The sequence below is a fragment of the Hydractinia symbiolongicarpus genome, chromosome 8 (assembly GCF_029227915.1).
Source record: "Hydractinia symbiolongicarpus strain clone_291-10 chromosome 8, HSymV2.1, whole genome shotgun sequence".
Classification (NCBI taxonomy): domain Eukaryota; kingdom Metazoa; phylum Cnidaria; class Hydrozoa; order Anthoathecata; family Hydractiniidae; genus Hydractinia; species Hydractinia symbiolongicarpus.
This window is the reverse complement of record NC_079882.1, coordinates 11,059,435-11,077,794: the sequence shown is the minus strand read 5'-3', so window position 1 is coordinate 11,077,794 and position 18,360 is coordinate 11,059,435. Positions and strand designations below refer to the sequence as shown.

At 33.4% G+C, this 18,360-nt stretch overlaps 2 protein-coding genes across 2 annotated transcripts; both read left to right on the top strand.

The window, feature by feature from the left end:
- Nucleotides 1–44: 44 nt before the first annotated feature.
- On the top strand, nt 45–2,151 carry LOC130654462 (zinc finger CCCH domain-containing protein 10-like). The gene is made up of 2 exons (XM_057457047.1): nt 45–180; nt 1,060–2,151. The coding sequence occupies exon 2, from the start codon at nt 1,197–1,199 to the stop codon at nt 1,902–1,904; it is 708 nt and encodes a 235-aa protein (XP_057313030.1). The 5' UTR covers nt 45–180; nt 1,060–1,196; the 3' UTR covers nt 1,905–2,151.
- A 6,656-nt stretch (nt 2,152–8,807) lies between these two features.
- LOC130654142 (arginine--tRNA ligase, cytoplasmic-like) lies at nt 8,808–17,111 on the top strand. The gene is made up of 14 exons (XM_057456680.1): nt 8,808–9,169; nt 10,584–10,733; nt 11,174–11,362; nt 11,441–11,527; nt 11,610–11,851; nt 12,805–12,925; nt 13,175–13,304; nt 14,239–14,358; nt 14,451–14,632; nt 15,094–15,203; nt 15,281–15,386; nt 15,846–15,959; nt 16,529–16,587; nt 16,708–17,111. The coding sequence occupies exons 1-14, from the start codon at nt 8,990–8,992 to the stop codon at nt 17,060–17,062; spliced, it is 2,145 nt and encodes a 714-aa protein (XP_057312663.1). The 5' UTR covers nt 8,808–8,989; the 3' UTR covers nt 17,063–17,111.
- The last annotated feature ends 1,249 nt before the right edge of the window (nt 17,112–18,360 follow it).

Below are 18,360 nucleotides of genomic sequence, written 5' to 3'. Positions count from 1 at the left end.
AATCCTTGTACTTTTAATAATTTAGTTTTGTATGCAAGTTAACTTGCAGCAACTACCATACTTATTTCTTTTCGTGAGGCTCCTCTGGCGCGTAAGGCTGCGTGCTTGTTTACTTGCAAAATCACCTCGTATTAAACTGCATAATTACAGTTCCACATTTGCAAGATTTAACTGGAAAGGGTATATTCGCATAATTAAACTATTTTTTTTCTAGTCACTTTTTGTTTTTGTACTTATTATGTATATCAAAAATTGTTTCTGACTTTCTCGCTCTAAGCTGTCCAAAATATAGATGAGTTGCGAATATTTACAAAGTTATATGCACGCACACCCTGCCAGGCAAGAAAAAAAAGGACTACATAGCTAAATTGAATCTTTATGCTAATTTATGGATTTTTAGGAATATAGGGTTGTAAATAAATTTGAATTGTTTTTTCTCAACTATTATCTCTGTTTAAGAGCAGATGTTACCAATTTTAGCGTAGGTTTTTTTACACTTAATTATTTTCAATTGTCGTGGTCTATTGTTTATATTTTTTGCTTGTGCACATGTGTGCGCATGTCTATTGTTCTTGATGCAAAATCAAAACATTAAATCGCGTTGCAACTCATCTATAATCTGCTTGAAATTTTAAAAAAAATATTTTTAACAAAAATGACCAACACATTTCAACACGTTTACTGCAGTTGAATATTACGGTCAAACTCGTATGAAATTTGAAAAATTGAAATTATGGTTTTCCAAATCTTGTATATGTATATATATGTACATATATATAATTTTTGCTGATAAATCCAAATATGCTGCTCATTTTCCTTAATTTTTTTTGTTTTCTCTTTCTAAATTTAATGAGGTTAATACCCCGGATTAAATAATTGGGAGACTCCATCAGAAAAAAAGAAATTTTTTGGGATAAACCAAGGTTTTAATTAAATATCTTTTAAAAACATCCTGGCCTCAGGTTCTTCTCAAATTTTTTTGTGTTATTGAACCTTGCAAGTTTGCAATCAAAAAATATGTGAAGACAGAATTTCAAATATATATATTTCTTTTTACAGTGCTTGGAGATACTGCATCTGCCGCTGCTGCAATAGCATTAGCATTAGCTTGGCGATTTGTGTTTTGTTTGAAAAAGGCGAGGCATTAGTTACTGCAGCGACGCAACCTGCTCTTTGCTAAGGTATATAATAAGAGCATGGCTGAAGACAAGCGAGCAAAAGGTGTATGTCGAGATTTTGAGCGTGGTGTATGTAATAGAGGAACTTCTTGTAAATTTTATCATCCAGAGGGAGGCACGGGAGGTCCTGATCAAAAGTTGCCTATTTGCAAAGATTTTCAAAACAAGGGATGTGATAGAGCAAAATGCAAATTCTTACATATTACACAAGAGGAGGAACAGGAATACAACATGACAGGTGTTTTGCCAGAGCATGGGGGACATCCTCAACCAGCTAAGGCAAACTTTAATAAGAATGATGTTTGCAAGGATTTTTTAAATAATACTTGTCAGCGCGGAAACAGGTGTAAATTTCGACACGTTACCGAATCCGAGTATCAAATGGAACGGAGTTATGGGGGAGATGGTGGTGGTTATGGCATGTATGGTAAGCGCAGAAGAGATGAATTTGATACATCTGCAGATTATGGTTCATTAATGCAAGAAAACGAAATGTTAAGAAGAAAAATAACAGATTTGCAAAGGCAAGTTCTTGATTTACGCCAAATGAACGATACACTGTATGATCAAAACACCCGCTATCGGAATCAGTTACGAGGTGCTCAGGTTTCTGCATCAGCTGCAACTACTGACCCATATGCTAAGCCACTGACATACCCAGCAGTAGCACCAAGTAGCATGGATATTAATTCGAGAAGTGCTTATGACGGTTACTCTAAATTTTAGTGGTGCGCGAGCAAAGTTATAATGCGACTGAATTTGTGCATTTTTTTATGAACGTGTGCAATAAAAAAGCGATGGTGCGACGTGGCCTTATTGCAAATTTGATGTTAGCTTTTCTTAACATTTTTCTTGGGATATTAACATTTTTTTAAATTAGTTTATTCATTATTTTAGTACATAGTTTTGCTTCCTGATCAATATATTACTGTATACAAGAATGTATGTGATACAAAAATGTATATGTTTAAAATGCCGGTTTTAGTTTTTTTCTATTGTTTGCAAATCCACAAAAGTTTAATTTTCATTATGGGGTTTGATCACATAAAAAGAGCTAACCCAATTAAGCAGCCGGCTCGCTTTGCTGAGATCTTGCACCTAAATATGTGCCAGCCCTGTTATCCGGGCAAGGTTACTTCATGTAATAAGATTATAAAATGAAATTGTTTTTGAAACAGAAGGCTAAAGTAGCGCATCGTATGGGGAAATATCCAGTGGCAAAATAGGAAATTAATTTTATCAATAGGCTAATTGAATTTCCGCGCCCGAAGGCGTAGGAAATTCTTTAAAACCGTCGTCTTTTCTTTCGGAGCATTTTTTGAGAAAAAATCGACCCTGGGATTTCACGTTTCTCTGAGAGGAGGATAGTATTGGTATAACTGACTAACTAACCCTGTCCCAAATAGTCAATTGCAACGTCACAGATTTAAACTTCGTACCCAAACTCCCTAAGTACTGGGAAGTCATCTAAATGACTTTTCAGGCCAAATTGGTATTTGTTTTCGACAAAATTTGCCACAGTTAACAAAAAAGTATGCTGAACATGATGGTGACATTAAAATTTTAATTCCCCCCTCCGCCCCCTTAAATGTCATTTTAGGCCAAAATTAATCCAAAAATTAAAACTACTTTATTTTGGACAAAATTTGACACAGTTAACAAATAAAGTATGCTGAACATGATGGTGACATCAAAATTTTGATTTGTGTCACCTAAATGCCATTTTAAGCTAAAATTGATCCAAAAATTAAAACCATTTTATTTTCGGCCAAATTTGGCACAGTTAACAAATGAAGTATGCTGAATATGATGGTGATACAAAAGTTTGATTTTTTGTCACTCAAATGTCATTTCAGGCCAAAATTTGTCCAAAAATTAAAACTACTTTATTTTCGACAACAATTGGCACAGTTAATAAAAAAAGTATGCTGAACATGATGGTCACATCAAAATTTTAATTTTTTGTCAACTAAATGCCGTTTAAGACTATAAACGTTTCAATCGCAAGACTTTCAACCATGAATGGCTGTATTTTTTGTTAGCACGTTTTGTTTGCGTTTGTTGTAAGATATAATGTCACTTGTGTGCTTTATCTTCAGAGTTTCATGCACCAAACCTCTTCAAATGTTTGGCACGATAACACAACGAATAAGCAGGTTGTCATCAAATGTTTTGGTAGCGAACGGAAATTCTTAGAGCGCCCAGGGCTTCTTGTTTTTTTTAGAACCATTCTTTACCAAGTAAGGAAGTCCTATTAATTCGCGAGAACGAGATTTCGCAGAATTTGATGAGATTTTGTTTCTCAATTTATACCGAATCAGATGAAACTAATTTTCACAAATTAGCGAATTTTTATTCGTATTCGCGAAAATATCCAGGAAGCTCAAAAATTCACGAAATCACTACAGTTGAACTCGTAATTTGAATCTCCAAGGGGATTTAAAATTTGTTTGAATTATGAGTTTCGAATTATAGGAGTTAGACTTTTTTCGGCCGAATTTTGGTAGAAAAGTGTTAACGGGTCTACGGCGCTGTTAATTATCAATGTTGTAACATCTTATTGAGTAAAACGACGCGTAGTATTTGAGAAATAAGTTGCTATTTTCATGTAAACTTAATTATCAATTTTTCTTATAAATGTCCATGGTTTTGCTCTGTCTCCTATTAATCAATCTTCTATAGTTGATTTGAATTTTATGGGCACGTTCCATTCCATTGTTAAAAAGTTTGAAAATTTAAAAAGTTTAAAAATGCGATGTTTCGTCGAAATTAATCCTTGTAGAATTCCATCTTTTTTACCTCGCAATAAGTCCAACTTAGCGACGGTTCATGTTTCGACAGCACTTTTGTGGCAACTTTTTCTCCACAACGGTCGGTGGGGGTCTTTATGTTCATCATTATTTTAAGCCTTGGTTCTCATGGCGCTTAACGCTTTTTTAGGTTGATGATAACGCTCTCTTTAGCGCCTGTTTTTCAAGAATTTTTTTAACGTTTTTACAAATTCGAATGCTTGATGTTTCAATCCTTGCTAAAGCTCCGGGGACACGGCAACAATTTTCATGCGATTGCAGCAAAAAAATTGTTTTGTTGCAATCGCATGAAAATGTTTCACTGGGTCCCCACATCAAATATCCTCATTCTGCAACATTTTTCGCTCAAAATTTTTGTTGCTGCAACAAAATTTTCATGTTGCATTTTTTATTTTAACCTATCAAATTCGTTTAAAAACAAATCAAAACAAAAGTTTTTCAATCACAACAAATTAGACAAGACTTCATGGCGGAAGATCAAGCGAAGCAAAAACTTTCGGAAGAAGAAAAAATGAACTTATTAAATTTTATACCGAAAACAAATCGTTGTAACCATGGCCTTGTCCAAATAGTTCGTTTAAATTGTTTTTTTTTTGTTTCTTCTTCATCAAGAAGAAGTGCAATAGAAGCGATTATTATACTTCGATAAACTGCGACGGCCATCATTATTCACTGTCACACATGTTTTGGTTTCATTTTCATAAATTTTGTTTCATGTGCTGGAACTCATGCGACACGGAAACATCTTTGCATGCGATTGCATGAAAATTGTTGCCGTGTCCCCGTAGCTTTAAGCTGTGCGGCAATTGTACTATGACTAGAAATCTAAAATTTTTAAAACAAAATTGTCCAATTTCACACTTCTTAAAAAAAATTTTAAGCTCTACAATATTTACATTATTATTTATCTGCAGACGTGAGTTTGCATGATTTTCTTGAAAACTTTTTCTTTTGATCCATCTCGGACTCTCGACACTGGAGCATAACAGCAGCTTTATTTATTGGTCTCTTAAATAAGGCAAATCACCGACTATTTTTGCCAATTTCAGAATCAAGACGTGCGATTTATTAACCATCTTTATGCCACAAAAAGACGGGTTTTTATCAGGCACGAATTCGGGCTCCTATTAACAGATACAATACAAGGCAGTTTTTTAAGCTAACTGAATTTGTAAAAGGAGAATTTAAGCTAGAATTTTATCAAGTTTACTTTGCGTGTGTCCGCTAAACAAGCTCATTTTAAGAAAACCTGATTGGTTTATTAAAATTTTGCAAAACTAAGGGGTGTTTTTTTATTAAAAGGAATAGATTGCGAGAGCATAAAAAAACATTTTGGCTCGGTGAAATTTGCTGACATGGAAAACGTTTATCCTGCCTTCCTTGGATCCCGGCAAATTCAACTGAAATCTCTGATAATATACCTTTTTGTGCAAAATTACATCAAAGAAGTATATACAGTAAACTTTCGTTAAGTGGCACCGCGGGTAAGTAGGACGCCCGTTATATATAGTACGCTTTCTTTGTCCTTTTAACTTCTTTACCCTTTTCTAGTAAAAAACTTCGCTTAAATGGAGATCCCAAAAGTAGGACGCCCGCTAAGTAGTACATTTTTTCCGTCCCACTTAACAGGAGCATACTGTAATAGCTAGCGCCAGCATGTATCATCTATGACAGCTATTTTTGTGGAATTTGAGCAACTCTACGTTCCCCCACACTTCCTAAAATCACCTTGTTTTGCAACAAAATAAACTCTGGACTTTAATGCGGTAAGGCGGGTAAATAATACGCAGTTCAAATACAATTTTCTGTACGACCGCCAATTTTAGAAGTGTTCGTTCAAACTTTTTACGATGCTTTTTCACCAGAAGGCGGCATCCCAAAACGGGCAGTGCTTCTTAGAGAATAGGAAATTATTTCCACACAGATGCTTTGTAGGAATCATCGCCGTAAGTAACTCAGAGTGTTGCAAACCAAATGGCCGCAGAAATATTTGGACGCTTTTTTTTAAGAATCACAGTCGTGTGATTTTATAACCACCTCATCATAGTCACAGTGCTGCTTTACGTAACAGTTTTATAACATTCTGGTCAATAATAAACAGTTCGTTGCATTCGTTGCGCCGACTCTTTCTAGAAATAGGCGTATAATGGAAAAGAACGTCCCACTGCTTAGCCGGGACGTTCTAAGAAGCACCGCCGTTTTTGGATACCGCTTTATAAAAAAAGGGACGCGATTTTCGACGACTATTTCTAGAAAGCGCCGTCCCAAAAGTCTTGCAACACGATTTCTAGAAATGGTGGTCAAACAATAAAGTAAAACGAAGTTGGGCTACGGATTATTAACCCGCTTCTCGCCTTTTTAAACTTATTAATATGACGGAGGAAGAAGAGCCAGGGGCGGGATTATATATGCGGCTAAGGTATTGGTCCAAACTCTACAGAAATATACAACAATCTCACATGTAAATTATTGGAGAGGCAAGATTATTTTTTTAACTATGCCAAGTTTATCAGATAGGAGAGGCGGAACAAATACGGTATTTTGCACCACGTGGTTGTTGTATGGTTTGGTTCTTCTTTTCCTTTCCTGGGAAACGTGGTATTTAACAGAACGGTAACACATCGACTTCGTTGCACAGAAAACCCCATTACGTTAAAAACATTCCTAGAAATATTGCGTCATTCTAGTCGCTAAATAAAAAGAGTAGCATTGCTGTGAACGATAAGCTGACGACCATAAAAGTGACACATTTTCTTTAAATTGAAGAAAACTTTGTATTTTGGGTTTTGGTAGCATTTAAAACCGTAATTAGCATCCTTGAAAATACTAAAAAAGGTTATCAAAACTTTTTTCTGAGATTTACTGTACAAACCTAAAACGTTTGCGATCTCCACTCAAACACCCCCTCTGCCTCCTCCCCCCAGCTCCGGGTGTGTCTGCCTCCATTGTTATATCTGGTTGAATACCCTTCTGTTTTAGAATGCCTGTAGGTAGCTATGTAGCTACTACATTTTCTTAAAACCAAAATGAGGACCCAGTATTTATGCTGATTGCGCACCAAAAATTTTTCCCTGGAAAATAGGAGGGAAAAAATATTCTGTCTCTTATAAATTTGGAACGAAAATTGGGCTTTTTTTTTTGTCCAAAAAATTTTTTAGTCCGAAATTTGTGTCTCTCGAAAGTTTTTTTGTCTGAAAATTTTGGTTTTTCTAATTCTTCAAAAAAGGACCAGTGCATAGAAATTATAGATGAGTTGTGAATGTTTACAGTTTCGTAATGTGCGCACATCTTCACAGGCAATTAAAGAAGAACCACGTGAAAAATTCATAGATTTAAGGAATAAACGATCTAAAAGGAGCTGGAATTGGTTTTTCTTAGCTAACTATCATTTTCTCTTTTTAAGAACAGGTTTTAACTATTTCAAAAAGTAAGTTACCTTCCCTGATTAGAACTTGATTTCTTCGATCGTTGCAGTCTGTTCTTTATATTTCTTGCATGTGTGCATGCGTGCGCATGTCCATTGTTTTAGACGCAAAATCAAAACAACTACGTCACGCTACAACTTTTTTTGTGTGTGTGTGCATATTTTGCATGGCTAGCCTCACAAATATTGAGGGATACAGCCTGTCTAATATTTCCAGGAGGGGCCATGGTTTAGATGGGGACTCCTGGTGTATTTAATGCTTTCTTTGAGCTACGCAAACTCAATTAGGGTCAGCGCTCTGCCAGACAACTCCCTGTCACATCCAACGGCTGACACAGTGAGCCATCTCACTATATAGGGCACTCATAAAATCAATAAAAAAATTTGATTAAATATATGTACACTATAAATGCTTTAGCCTTCTTTTTGTGTCATTTCCCGTAATCATCCTTTTGAAATTTGGTTAAAATTCGTTTAAAAGACCACCCATACATTTTTTGATTTTATAGGTTTTATAACAGAAATTGTTTCCAATTGTTTGTTTGGAAACTGTTTTTTCAGTTTGGCTGGGGGTAAAATAGCTTAAAACTGGGGTAACTTTGATTAGAACTCTAGTAGTAAAAGAACCCCTGAAGTATACCCCAGTTCCAAATAATATTTTTAAGTTTATTGGTGGGGCTTTCTATTGGCCAAAAGTTTATAATGCAGAAAGCGAAGGTAGCTTGAATGATTTTTTTATAAGAAACCTAAGCATTTTCTGAAATTTTAATTATTTCAGTTTCACAAATATATATTCTCAATTTTCCTTATTTCAGCTTTGACAAGTTTCTTCAAAATTTGTTATATTTTATTTGAAAGAATTTTCAAGGTATACATTCTTGAAAAGGTTTTAACATTGCAAAACAACTTGTTCAAATTTTTTGGCTGGTAGAAAACTTAATTGACAAGCATTATATGCTTTAAAGCTTACCATACATGATACATCCCTGATTAAAAACACTGAAATAAATAAATTCAAAACTTTATATAGCAAATGTATATAAATGCAAAGTAAATTTCTGGACATGAATTCTGTTATATCATCAGTAACATAGAGCATATACTGTACTGTTCTTGTATATACATACACAGAATAAAGAAGTGTAGCTCTCTTTGCTACAAGCACTTAACTGTAACACACTCATTATTTTTTCTCCCTAATTTCACTTCTGTACTTCTAATTTTTTACTATAAATCAGAACTTTGTTATCGAGTATTGTTGGAATAAATGTTAAAATTTTGAATGCCTATTTCATGTTAGACATACACATTTTGAACTTGTTGATGTTCATAATAGCAGAATAGATTTTATGTTAAATCTAAAAAAGTATAAACAGGATTGTATATAGCTGTTAGTAAAATAGGATGTGCAGATTCTCAGTTGAATTTATCAATGCTCTGCTAATACAATTACAAAAGTGCTGAAACATTTTTCCTTGTTTTATAATAAGCAAAAATTGTATTTGAATTCATAAGATTAAGTCATCTATTAACCTATTATAACTAAGTGATCTGTATTTCTTTTTTATTTAGGTTGAATGTCAATTTTAGGAACTTCTTTTGTCACCATATTTCACAAAACAATCTCCAAACAATTGCTAAAACGAGTAGTTTTGTCTCATTTAAAGTATTCAACATTGGGAAGATATACTGAATTTGGAAAAAGAAACATGTCTTCACTTAAAATATCAAGCCTGGATAAAAAAGCTGATCAAGTGGTATGCATATTGTAATATTATCATCTTATTTTTATTAATACCCAGTTTATGTTGTTAACTTATCTTAAAACTTAAAAAATTGGCTGTTTTTTAGGTTCATTTAGTATGATGTTGAACACAGTACCTAATTGCTATATCTGAGAGTTAGAAAACACAAGCACTAGAGCTCAATGTTCACTGGGTTTTTTTCATTGCTACAAATCTAATTAATCACCTTTGTTTTCATATTCAACACAAAATAATAGTACAAAATGATTTATTTGTAAAAATAATTTCGCGTTTGCAACATCTAACAACTAAAATTTTCTGCACTGCTACACTAGACTGGTAGCTTTTGATACTTTACTAGTCTCAGTGGTAAAAAGAGCAACATAACAGGAGCCAATTTTAAAGTTCTATTAGCTTAAAAGTTGTAGAGCAATAACTGTTTATCTTGTCTAAAATGCAGATGTCCTGAAATATTGTTCTAAAGCGTGATTTATTTTGATTTTGAAGAAAATCAAAACAAAGAGAATGGAAATATATGTTGGTTTTGTCAAGACACCATATTTTTCATGTTATGGAAGACATAGTGTCACAAACAACCCTTTTTTTATTTTATTTTTAAGCAGGTAGCAAAACATGATTTTAGATTCCATGCGATTATGTAAAAAAATATCCTATTTTTTTGTTCTTACTTTTAAAACACCATCTGAAGACATTTGGTAATGCTTTCTAAGCCTATACTTACATTGACCATATGTGAGATATTTAATTTTATTTGTTAACGAATGGTTTACTCTTAATGTAAACAGAGTACTGCAGCTTTAACATTCTTTCAAGAACAAATCAGTTCCTTACTATTATGTCTGAAAATGATAAATTCATACAGCAAACTCTTAAATAGGGGTTGCATTTATTAAAAATATCTACACTTAATTAAAGTCTACTATAAAAGCATCAAGCCGTTAATTTTGAAACACAATTTCATGAAGTTCTACTTTTCAAAGAATGTTTTTTTTTTCATTATATAGAAAAAGTTCCTTGTTTACCAAGTTAATATTTTAGCATTTTTTAGTCTTTTTAATTGTAGTGTGGCAAGTCACATGCTCAAATTGCTTATCAGGGTTCAGATGTGTGATTTTTGAGTTTTCACTTAGTCTATATACAAAAAAAATAACTCTTACATGTGTGGTTTTGATTTTATGTGTGGAATTAGGACAGCACAGCCAATTCGGTTTCAGGCAAGTGCAAAGGTGTGTGAGTGTGATTGCACACGTTAGAATGACAAGAATGCCTTTTAGAACCACCATTGGCTCTTTCATTTCAAACTGAATTGTTCTTTTTAATAATTACATTTGTGCCCAGAGTGCTAAAAAATTAACAGTGTGGTTGATTACTGATTATCTGTTACTGTTAACGTTAACATTTCTAGGAAGCTGAAATTACCAAACTGAAGGAGGAAATTTCAAACTTGAAGCGCAAGGTTGAAAAAGATGTCGATGATGACGAATGCTCGAATGAACTCAAAACTTTAAGAGTTAGAAACCAAAAACTTAAATATCAGCAGGTACACTTAAACAGAGTAAGTAGTCTGAATACTTTAAACCATTTCTGTTTTGTGTTCCATAATTGCTTATCTATTTGTCTTTTGAAGTTATTCTTAAGTTTAACATCATTAAGGTTGTGTATTTATAATCTCAGTTCTCTGTCAGACTAAAAAAACTTCGTAAAACATGGAAGATGATCATTAGTACAAGCAACACAGTACAAGGGACAATGTTATAGAAGAGAAGCAGGTTAAGAAACAGTGCTTATGTAATGCAAATCTCAAAATCTGTCTTTGAAATCTTTTTTTGCATTATGTATTTCCAAACTTAGAAAAAGGAAAAAGGTAAGATTATAAATACAGTAAGCCACTTACAGACTGGTGGCAGTCATGATATATGGATTATAACACATTGTTGGCAGATTGTTTGTACACAAAACTTCTGTCAAACATATAGCAACACACTATTTTTGTAGGCAATTGAAGAAGAGAAGAAAATGGCACCTAAGAAATCTTCTGATGTTTATTCAATTTTGCAAAAAATTTTTGAATCTGCAATCCAAGATGCCTTCCCAGAGATTAAGGATGTAAAAGTAGTTCTGTCTCCAACTAATAATCCTCAATTTGGTGATTACCAATGCAACAGTGCAATGTCAATATCAAAGGTATACTTATTAAGTTGCATCTTCAGCTTTTATGTTTTCCATTCGTTTTTTTCACCACTTCCATTTTTCTTAATACAGAAATTGGTGAAAAAAACATCACCAAGAGATGTTGCAGAAAAAATTGTTAGCCAAATAAAAGGGATGGAAAATAATGTGATTGAAAAGGTTAGTTGTCTATTTTGATTTTCAAAACTTAGGCAAAATTTTAGACTGAACTCCGTTATTAAGTGTATAATTTGTTTTCTAGATGTCTGTAGCTGGTCCTGGTTTTATTAATATTGACCTACGAAAGAAAAGTGTTTGCAATATTTTGAATGAGGTTCTTAAGGAACAAGTTTATCCACCAGATGTTAAAGGTAAAAAGCGGGTTGTCATTGACTTCTCTTCACCAAATATTGCAAAAGAGATGCATGTAGGTCATTTGCGCTCCACTATTATTGGTGAAAGTTTATCTCGCTTGTTAGAATTTGTTGGACATGATGTGTTCAGGTACGAAACCTTTTTTTTTAATGTAATTATTATTTTAAGGATATAATAAAGTTTTTTTGTTTTTGCATATTGATCAATCCTGCTTTCTGGTAATACCTTTGACGACTGAATTTCGCTTCACTAAGTTGATGGTTGTTATTGTAAAAAACTAATACTATTGCCTATTTCATAAATAAAAATAGCATTGAATTTTGTAATTTGACATTTGAGTAATAAGATTCCAGAACAAGAGAATCCCCATGAAATTGCTTTTTTACAGTAGCCTTACGTAATGGGCTAATGACCTTAATTCTCAAAACACTTGGCATAAAAACAACATGACCCACCTACGCCTATTAGCTTCATGCGATTTTGAAATAACTCCTAACAATTTTTATTATTCACATGGGAAGTGACCTATGGATTAGGATGTCTGTACGTTGCAACTTTTTTGCGGATCTGCTCATTAGTTAGTTTCCAATTGTTTGACCAAAGTTACTTATTAATAAATGCTAGAAACTGTTATTTTTGAAATATTTGAAAAAAAACAAATATGGCCCAAATTTACTATTTTACAAGTTTTTCCCTAAAATATTTTACAACTTTTTTCTATAAAGTATCTAAAATGCTAGTACAGATCATTATCTACAAATTTCAATTTAGTCTTGGGAAAATCTGGATGCTAGGCAACAGACCTAGAATGCCTCAAAATTAGCTAAAAATAGGTTTTGCATCCTTATGTACAATCGTTCTAGTTTTGTTTCCAGATTCCCCTCACACCCCCCTCCCCTCTCTCTCATTTCGAAAAAAAATCAAAATTAACTGTAAATAAGGTTGTCATGTTTCTCTAAAACTTTCATTGTTTCATTGTTTATACTCATGTTTAAAATTTGCACGTGAGCGTTAAGATGTAAACGTTCTATTCCTAAATTGGTCCATCTATTTTCGAAATATTACACGCATATATATTTTAGGTTGAATCATGTCGGAGATTGGGGCACCCAATTTGGTATGTTAATCGCACATTTGGAAGATGAATTTCCGGATTACAAGACTGTGTCTCCTCCAATAAGTGACCTCCAGTTGTTCTATAAGGTAATTTAGGTCTCATTTAATTTTGTATATGTATATTTTTGTTTTCCTTGACTTTTGTTTGAAGCATCAGGTTAAAATGTTATTGCATTACTTTTACATGATACCTTTTAAAGTATCACATGATCGCTATGTAGTACATTTTGTAATACTGTGTTTGATTCAAACCTTTTTTTTTTTTAACTGAGACAGCAGGTTACAAAAATTCTCATCCTTGTTGTATCTGCTGGATCACATTAACTTCTTCTGTAGGCATCAAAAAAACGTTTTGATGAAGACGAAAAGTTTAAAAAAAGGGCTTACCAGAGAGTTGTAGATTTGCAAGCAGGAAATGAAGATGTGCGTAAAGCTTGGAATATGATTTGTGATGTATCACGAAAAGGTAATAATTACCATACATTAATAAAATTGAAATTTTGTCCAAATTTTTTTTGGTCCCAGGCAAAATTCCTTTTCCCTCTGCTGGCACATTTTTATAAAAAAATGTTTTGTCGATGCTGTTTCTTCTTTCAGTTAACTTTTTGAACAGGTGATATTAACCTCATTCAGACCCAGGCAGGACAGCTAAATTTATCTATACCTGGCATTCTTTCGTTGATAACTTTGAAATAGTTAATCAAATGCTATTAAAACTTCCAGTAGCTGATTTTTTATCATCAGATAGGACTGTAAAAGAAAAATCTGAAGATATTTAATTGTGGGTTCATATGTTTAAAATTGTTGAGCTAGTTTATGCCCTTTGCAACTAACATGCAAACCTATAATGTTTTTCCATGACTCGATACATTAAAGAATTACATCGAATTTTGATGATTTTGCACTGAAATATCTCTGTCTAAAAGCTAAAAATATACCTGTGCAGTATATTGTTTGGGCGAAGGATTATGAAAAATAGAAGTTTCAGTCAGTTTTATACACATATTTTCTTCCATTACTTTGCTTACAAATTTTGTTTCTTATAAACTATAAATTTCGCTGGATCAAATCGTTAAATTAATGAAAAACATTGCCTTATATTCAACGAACTATAAAATCTGCTGCAATTTCTCTAGACCTACTTCTGTACTAGCGTTTAATATCGTTTTAATATAACGTTTATTTTTATAAAGAAATAAAAAATATTAAAAGTCCAAACAGTGTACAAAATAAAAATCTTGGCACTTAGTTTAAAGCTAGAATCACATGAGGAGAGAAGTCTAATCAGACTTCCACTGATAGTAATTAGCTTTTAAAGCCTGACCAGTGACTTCTTATTTTTTTTTTATTTTTGTGATATATTAGAGATACATCTTTTAGGTAAAACTTTTTTTGCTTAGAATTTCAAAAAATATATGACCGTTTGGATGTCACGTTAAAAGAAAGAGGAGAGTCATTTTACAACGATCTCATGCCAAAGCTTGTGGAAGAGCTCAAGCAAAGTAAAAATGGCCAGAAAGGTAAGTAAGACAGGCCGGGAAATCGAGGCGATACTGTCCTATTTCTAAATATAGCTTCAATTTTTTCAAGTGAGCCTCGATGATGTTTTTAGCTTATTGCACATTATCTGATGATGGAAGGTGGGTGGTGTTTGTACCTGGCATGAAGGTGCCTCTTATCATGGTTAAGTCAGATGGTGGTTTCACGTATGATACGAGTGATATGAGCGCAATAAAACAACGCATAGAAGAGGAAAAAGGAGATTGGCTTATATATGTGGTAGATGCTGGTCAGGTGAGATTAGATAAGAAAGTCAAACTTATAGAAACTTATTTTTTTAGAGATTTTGTGTTTGAAATTATTATTGTTAAAAAATAAGAAGTGTTGTCTTGTACTGATGTGCTCTTATATAATTGCTCACGGATGTTAGATAAATTGTTTCTCTTTCTCTTTTTACTTGACAGGAAATTTTGTTTTTATCTTTTCGAGCCTAAAAGGAACAGACATTTGAAGCTTATCCCATATAAATCACGCACGCTTTGTAAATCTACTCCACTTCAGTACTGAAACGCTATTTTCAGTATTTACAGGAAAATTTATAAAAATTAAATTTTAATCAGTTTTTAAAAGAATTATTATATCAACAAATAAATTTTCGCAAATAGAAACAAACAAACAAACAAACACAATAAAAAACAGTGCATCTAATAATTCCTCACAAAAAGAATATAACTCTTCACCTTTTCTTTTTTCAGGGTGATCACTTCAAACAAATCTTTGGTGCAGCAGAAGCTGTTGGTATATATAACCGTGAACACACACGCATTGACCATGTCGCATTTGGTGTTGTTTTAGGTGAAGATAAGTAAGTGAGAACCTTGTCAGGATATTTGATCGTATATTTAAGGATATTATATGGTTTTAACGTTTGATTTCCCTTAGGAAAAAATTTAAAACTCGATCCGGAGACACTGTCCGCTTAATTGATCTATTAGATGAAGGCTTAAAAAGAGCTAAAGACAAATTGCTTGACAAAAATCGAGACAAGGTAAAACTATGTAGTTTTATTATTAAAATTATTCACTTCGGATAGTCTCTTTAAGGTTCTATTGGTACTGTTCTGCCCAATCCTGGAACGCGCCCTGTTTTAAGACTGGCCAATTTTCTAACAGTGACAAATGAGTGACCAGTCTTAAGACTGGGCATTGTTATGTCCAAAGATTGGGCAATGTTTTTAAGATTAGGCAGAACAGTACTACTATCAACGGGCATTAAGCGGGCATTTAAAGCTCCCAATTAAGCTACGAAAGTCGTACAATCCTGTTTCTGTGCTAAAGGTTAAAAAGAAAGCATAGATTCACATTTTTATGGCCTCTGACATGAGTTTTGCGGGGGTTTGGACCCAAGACTTTCCGCACTAGAATCGCACGCTCTACCGCAAAGCTACCAGATTATTTCTATGACTGTCATAATTTTTTAGCTTGTACATACACTTGACTTTTTTCAGGAACTAACTAAGGAAGAGTTCGAGGCTGCACAAACGTCAGTGGCTTATGGTTGCATCAAATATGCTGATTTGTGTCACAACCGTATCGCGGATTATGTATTCTCTTTTGATAAGGTTTGTATGCCATCCATTTTTTTGATCGACTTAATTTTACGTAAAACTACTCAGCGCTAAACGGACCAAAAGCGTAGAGGTACGTGCGAGGAGGTGGTGTGTACGTACGCACTTTGATCATCTATAGTTCCATTTTTTGACATTTTGATATTTCAACATCTCCTTTAATTCTGTTAAAACAAATCTTTTATAGAAATGGTGAAATTATTTCACTATTTTTAGTGAATAGATGTGTACGTACACAAGAGAGGGGGTCAGGGCACAAGAAAATACGCAATTTATAACGTACGTACTTTGTCAATAACTCTGCATTGGACGAGTTAAACCAAATACAATTATTGCATGTTACAAAAACCAGCATTGTGACATCACTATCATTTTTTGCATGGTAATATTCTAATTCAGTGTCGGCTGAAAGTAAAGAAGGGAAAGGAGAAACGTAACGTAAATCCGCAGGTCCACGACATGAGAAACAATCATTGGAAATAAAAAATACTGGAATGACAAGTCAAAATATTTTCAGAGAAACGACTGACTCCTCAAAAATCTTAATATCTATTATTTTATAGATGTTGGATGACAAAGGAAACACAGCTGTCTATCTTTTGTATGCTTACACTAGAATAAGGTATCTGTTTGTTTGCTTCTTATTTAATGGATTGTTTGTTTGTTTGTTTTGTTTGTTTTTGCTTTTTTGGGTATTTGCTTCCTTATTCCCGGTAAAAATGTATATTGTGTTGTTTTTTAGATCTATCCAGCGAAAAGCAGGCGTTGACCGTGCTAAGCTAGCGGAATACACAATTAGTGAGGACTCACTCGCACATCCGAAAGAATTGAAGTTGGGTAAATTATTATGTCGGTTTCCACAGGTGATTGTAAAATGTGTGGATGAGCTAGTGTTGCATCCATTGTGCGAATATTTGTATGAACTTGCAACTACCTTGACAGAATTTTATGATGCTTGTTATTGTATTGAAAAGAATAAAGAAACCGGTAAAATCGAGAAGGTACACATGGAACGTATTGCATTGCTAGAGGCGGTGGCAAGAATTTTTGAGACTGGTTTTCACATATTAGGATTAAAAAAAGTTGAAAAAATGTAAACGATAAATATAGAATATTATGCAAAAGAAGACGTAGAAATAGAATCTACTTTTGTTGTTTGTTTTTTTGTGTTTTTTGTGCAAGAAAAAAAAGGAAAATAATTTTTTCGGTACGATCCAGGCGAATACTCACTTTGAACTAGAAAAAACTCATTTAGCAGTTTGAAGTGACTGATAATGTATAAAACCAACATGGATTGGATTTTTTAAACTGCGGAACAAAAGTAGTAGCATATGTCACTTACTTACTTCGCGCATTAGTGTCTGTTAAGTCTTTGTTGTTGTTGCCTCGCCTAGGTTCCGCCTGAGATATAAATATAACTTTAATAAAAACTTCTTTAATAAAAACAAAAAAAAAATCTTTAAGATTGGAGTGAAGAATTGGATTGGACATTTTTTTACTAGTACTATTAAGCGCTTCCCTTTACAATGGAACAACTATAAAGCAAGCTTCACGGGCGCTTAATCCAGGAAAAAATTTTGAACTTAATCACTCTTTTTTACTACTTTTAAATATTTTTTGCTTCCTTTCAACTTTTTGCACTCTTATAGTGGTAAAATTTATTTTTTTCGATGGAGTTGGCTAAAAAATATGGTAAAAGTTCTAAATGATTAAATTCTCAAAACTAATCTTTAATTTCAAATAATTTTCATGGTCGCGCAAATCTGAGAGAACTAGGTCCCAATAAATGAGCATACGTCACGTGCAGAAAGTCAGAGCTCGGCAGCTTGTCTTCTAAAAGTTTTGTTTACTTACTGTTTGCATGTTCCTTGATAAGAAAGTTATTACTTAGAAAGCTCAGAATCGGATATTTCTTTTCACGAAAATGACTTTACAAAGCTAAAGTCATACGACTTTGAATCTCTTGTGTCCGACGAGGAAGAAATTACTGACGATGCAAAAAGTAACGAGGTGTCTCACTCACGCAGAGGCACGTATTGGCTTTTTTACGAAGTGGCAGTATTTTATGGAACTTTTTTACCTGGGGATCTCTTTTAAAAGAACTGTGTTAAGTGCGACGAACAAATATAAAAACTTTGATCGCTTGGTAGATCACCTGCACGACGTATATTATTTAGCAATTTTTGTTTGAGTTCTTTCTTTTAAGACGAGGTTCTTGGAAAACTGACTTCTGTACACTTCTCGATTGGCACATTCAAATGCAGAACAACTAACCATTTTTCCAAGATTTAAAGCTAAAGTATATACAAAAAGCGATATATATATGTAAAAGTAAACTATAGGTTTGACATGAACGTTCTCTGAGCTTGTTTAAACGTTCTGCACAATGTGACGT

Coding starts and splice junctions, on each gene's coding strand:
- LOC130654462 (XM_057457047.1), top strand. CDS start 1,197: ATGGCTGAAGACAAGCGAGCAAAAGGTGTATGTCGAGATTTTGAGCGT.
- LOC130654142 (XM_057456680.1), top strand. CDS start 8,990: ATGTCAATTTTAGGAACTTCTTTTGTCACCATATTTCACAAAACAATC. Junction 15,960..16,528: donor ATGTATTCTCTTTTGATAAG/GTTTGTATGCCA, acceptor ATTATTTTATAG/ATGTTGGATGACAAAGGAAA. Junction 16,588..16,707: donor TATGCTTACACTAGAATAAG/GTATCTGTTTGT, acceptor GTTGTTTTTTAG/ATCTATCCAGCGAAAAGCAG.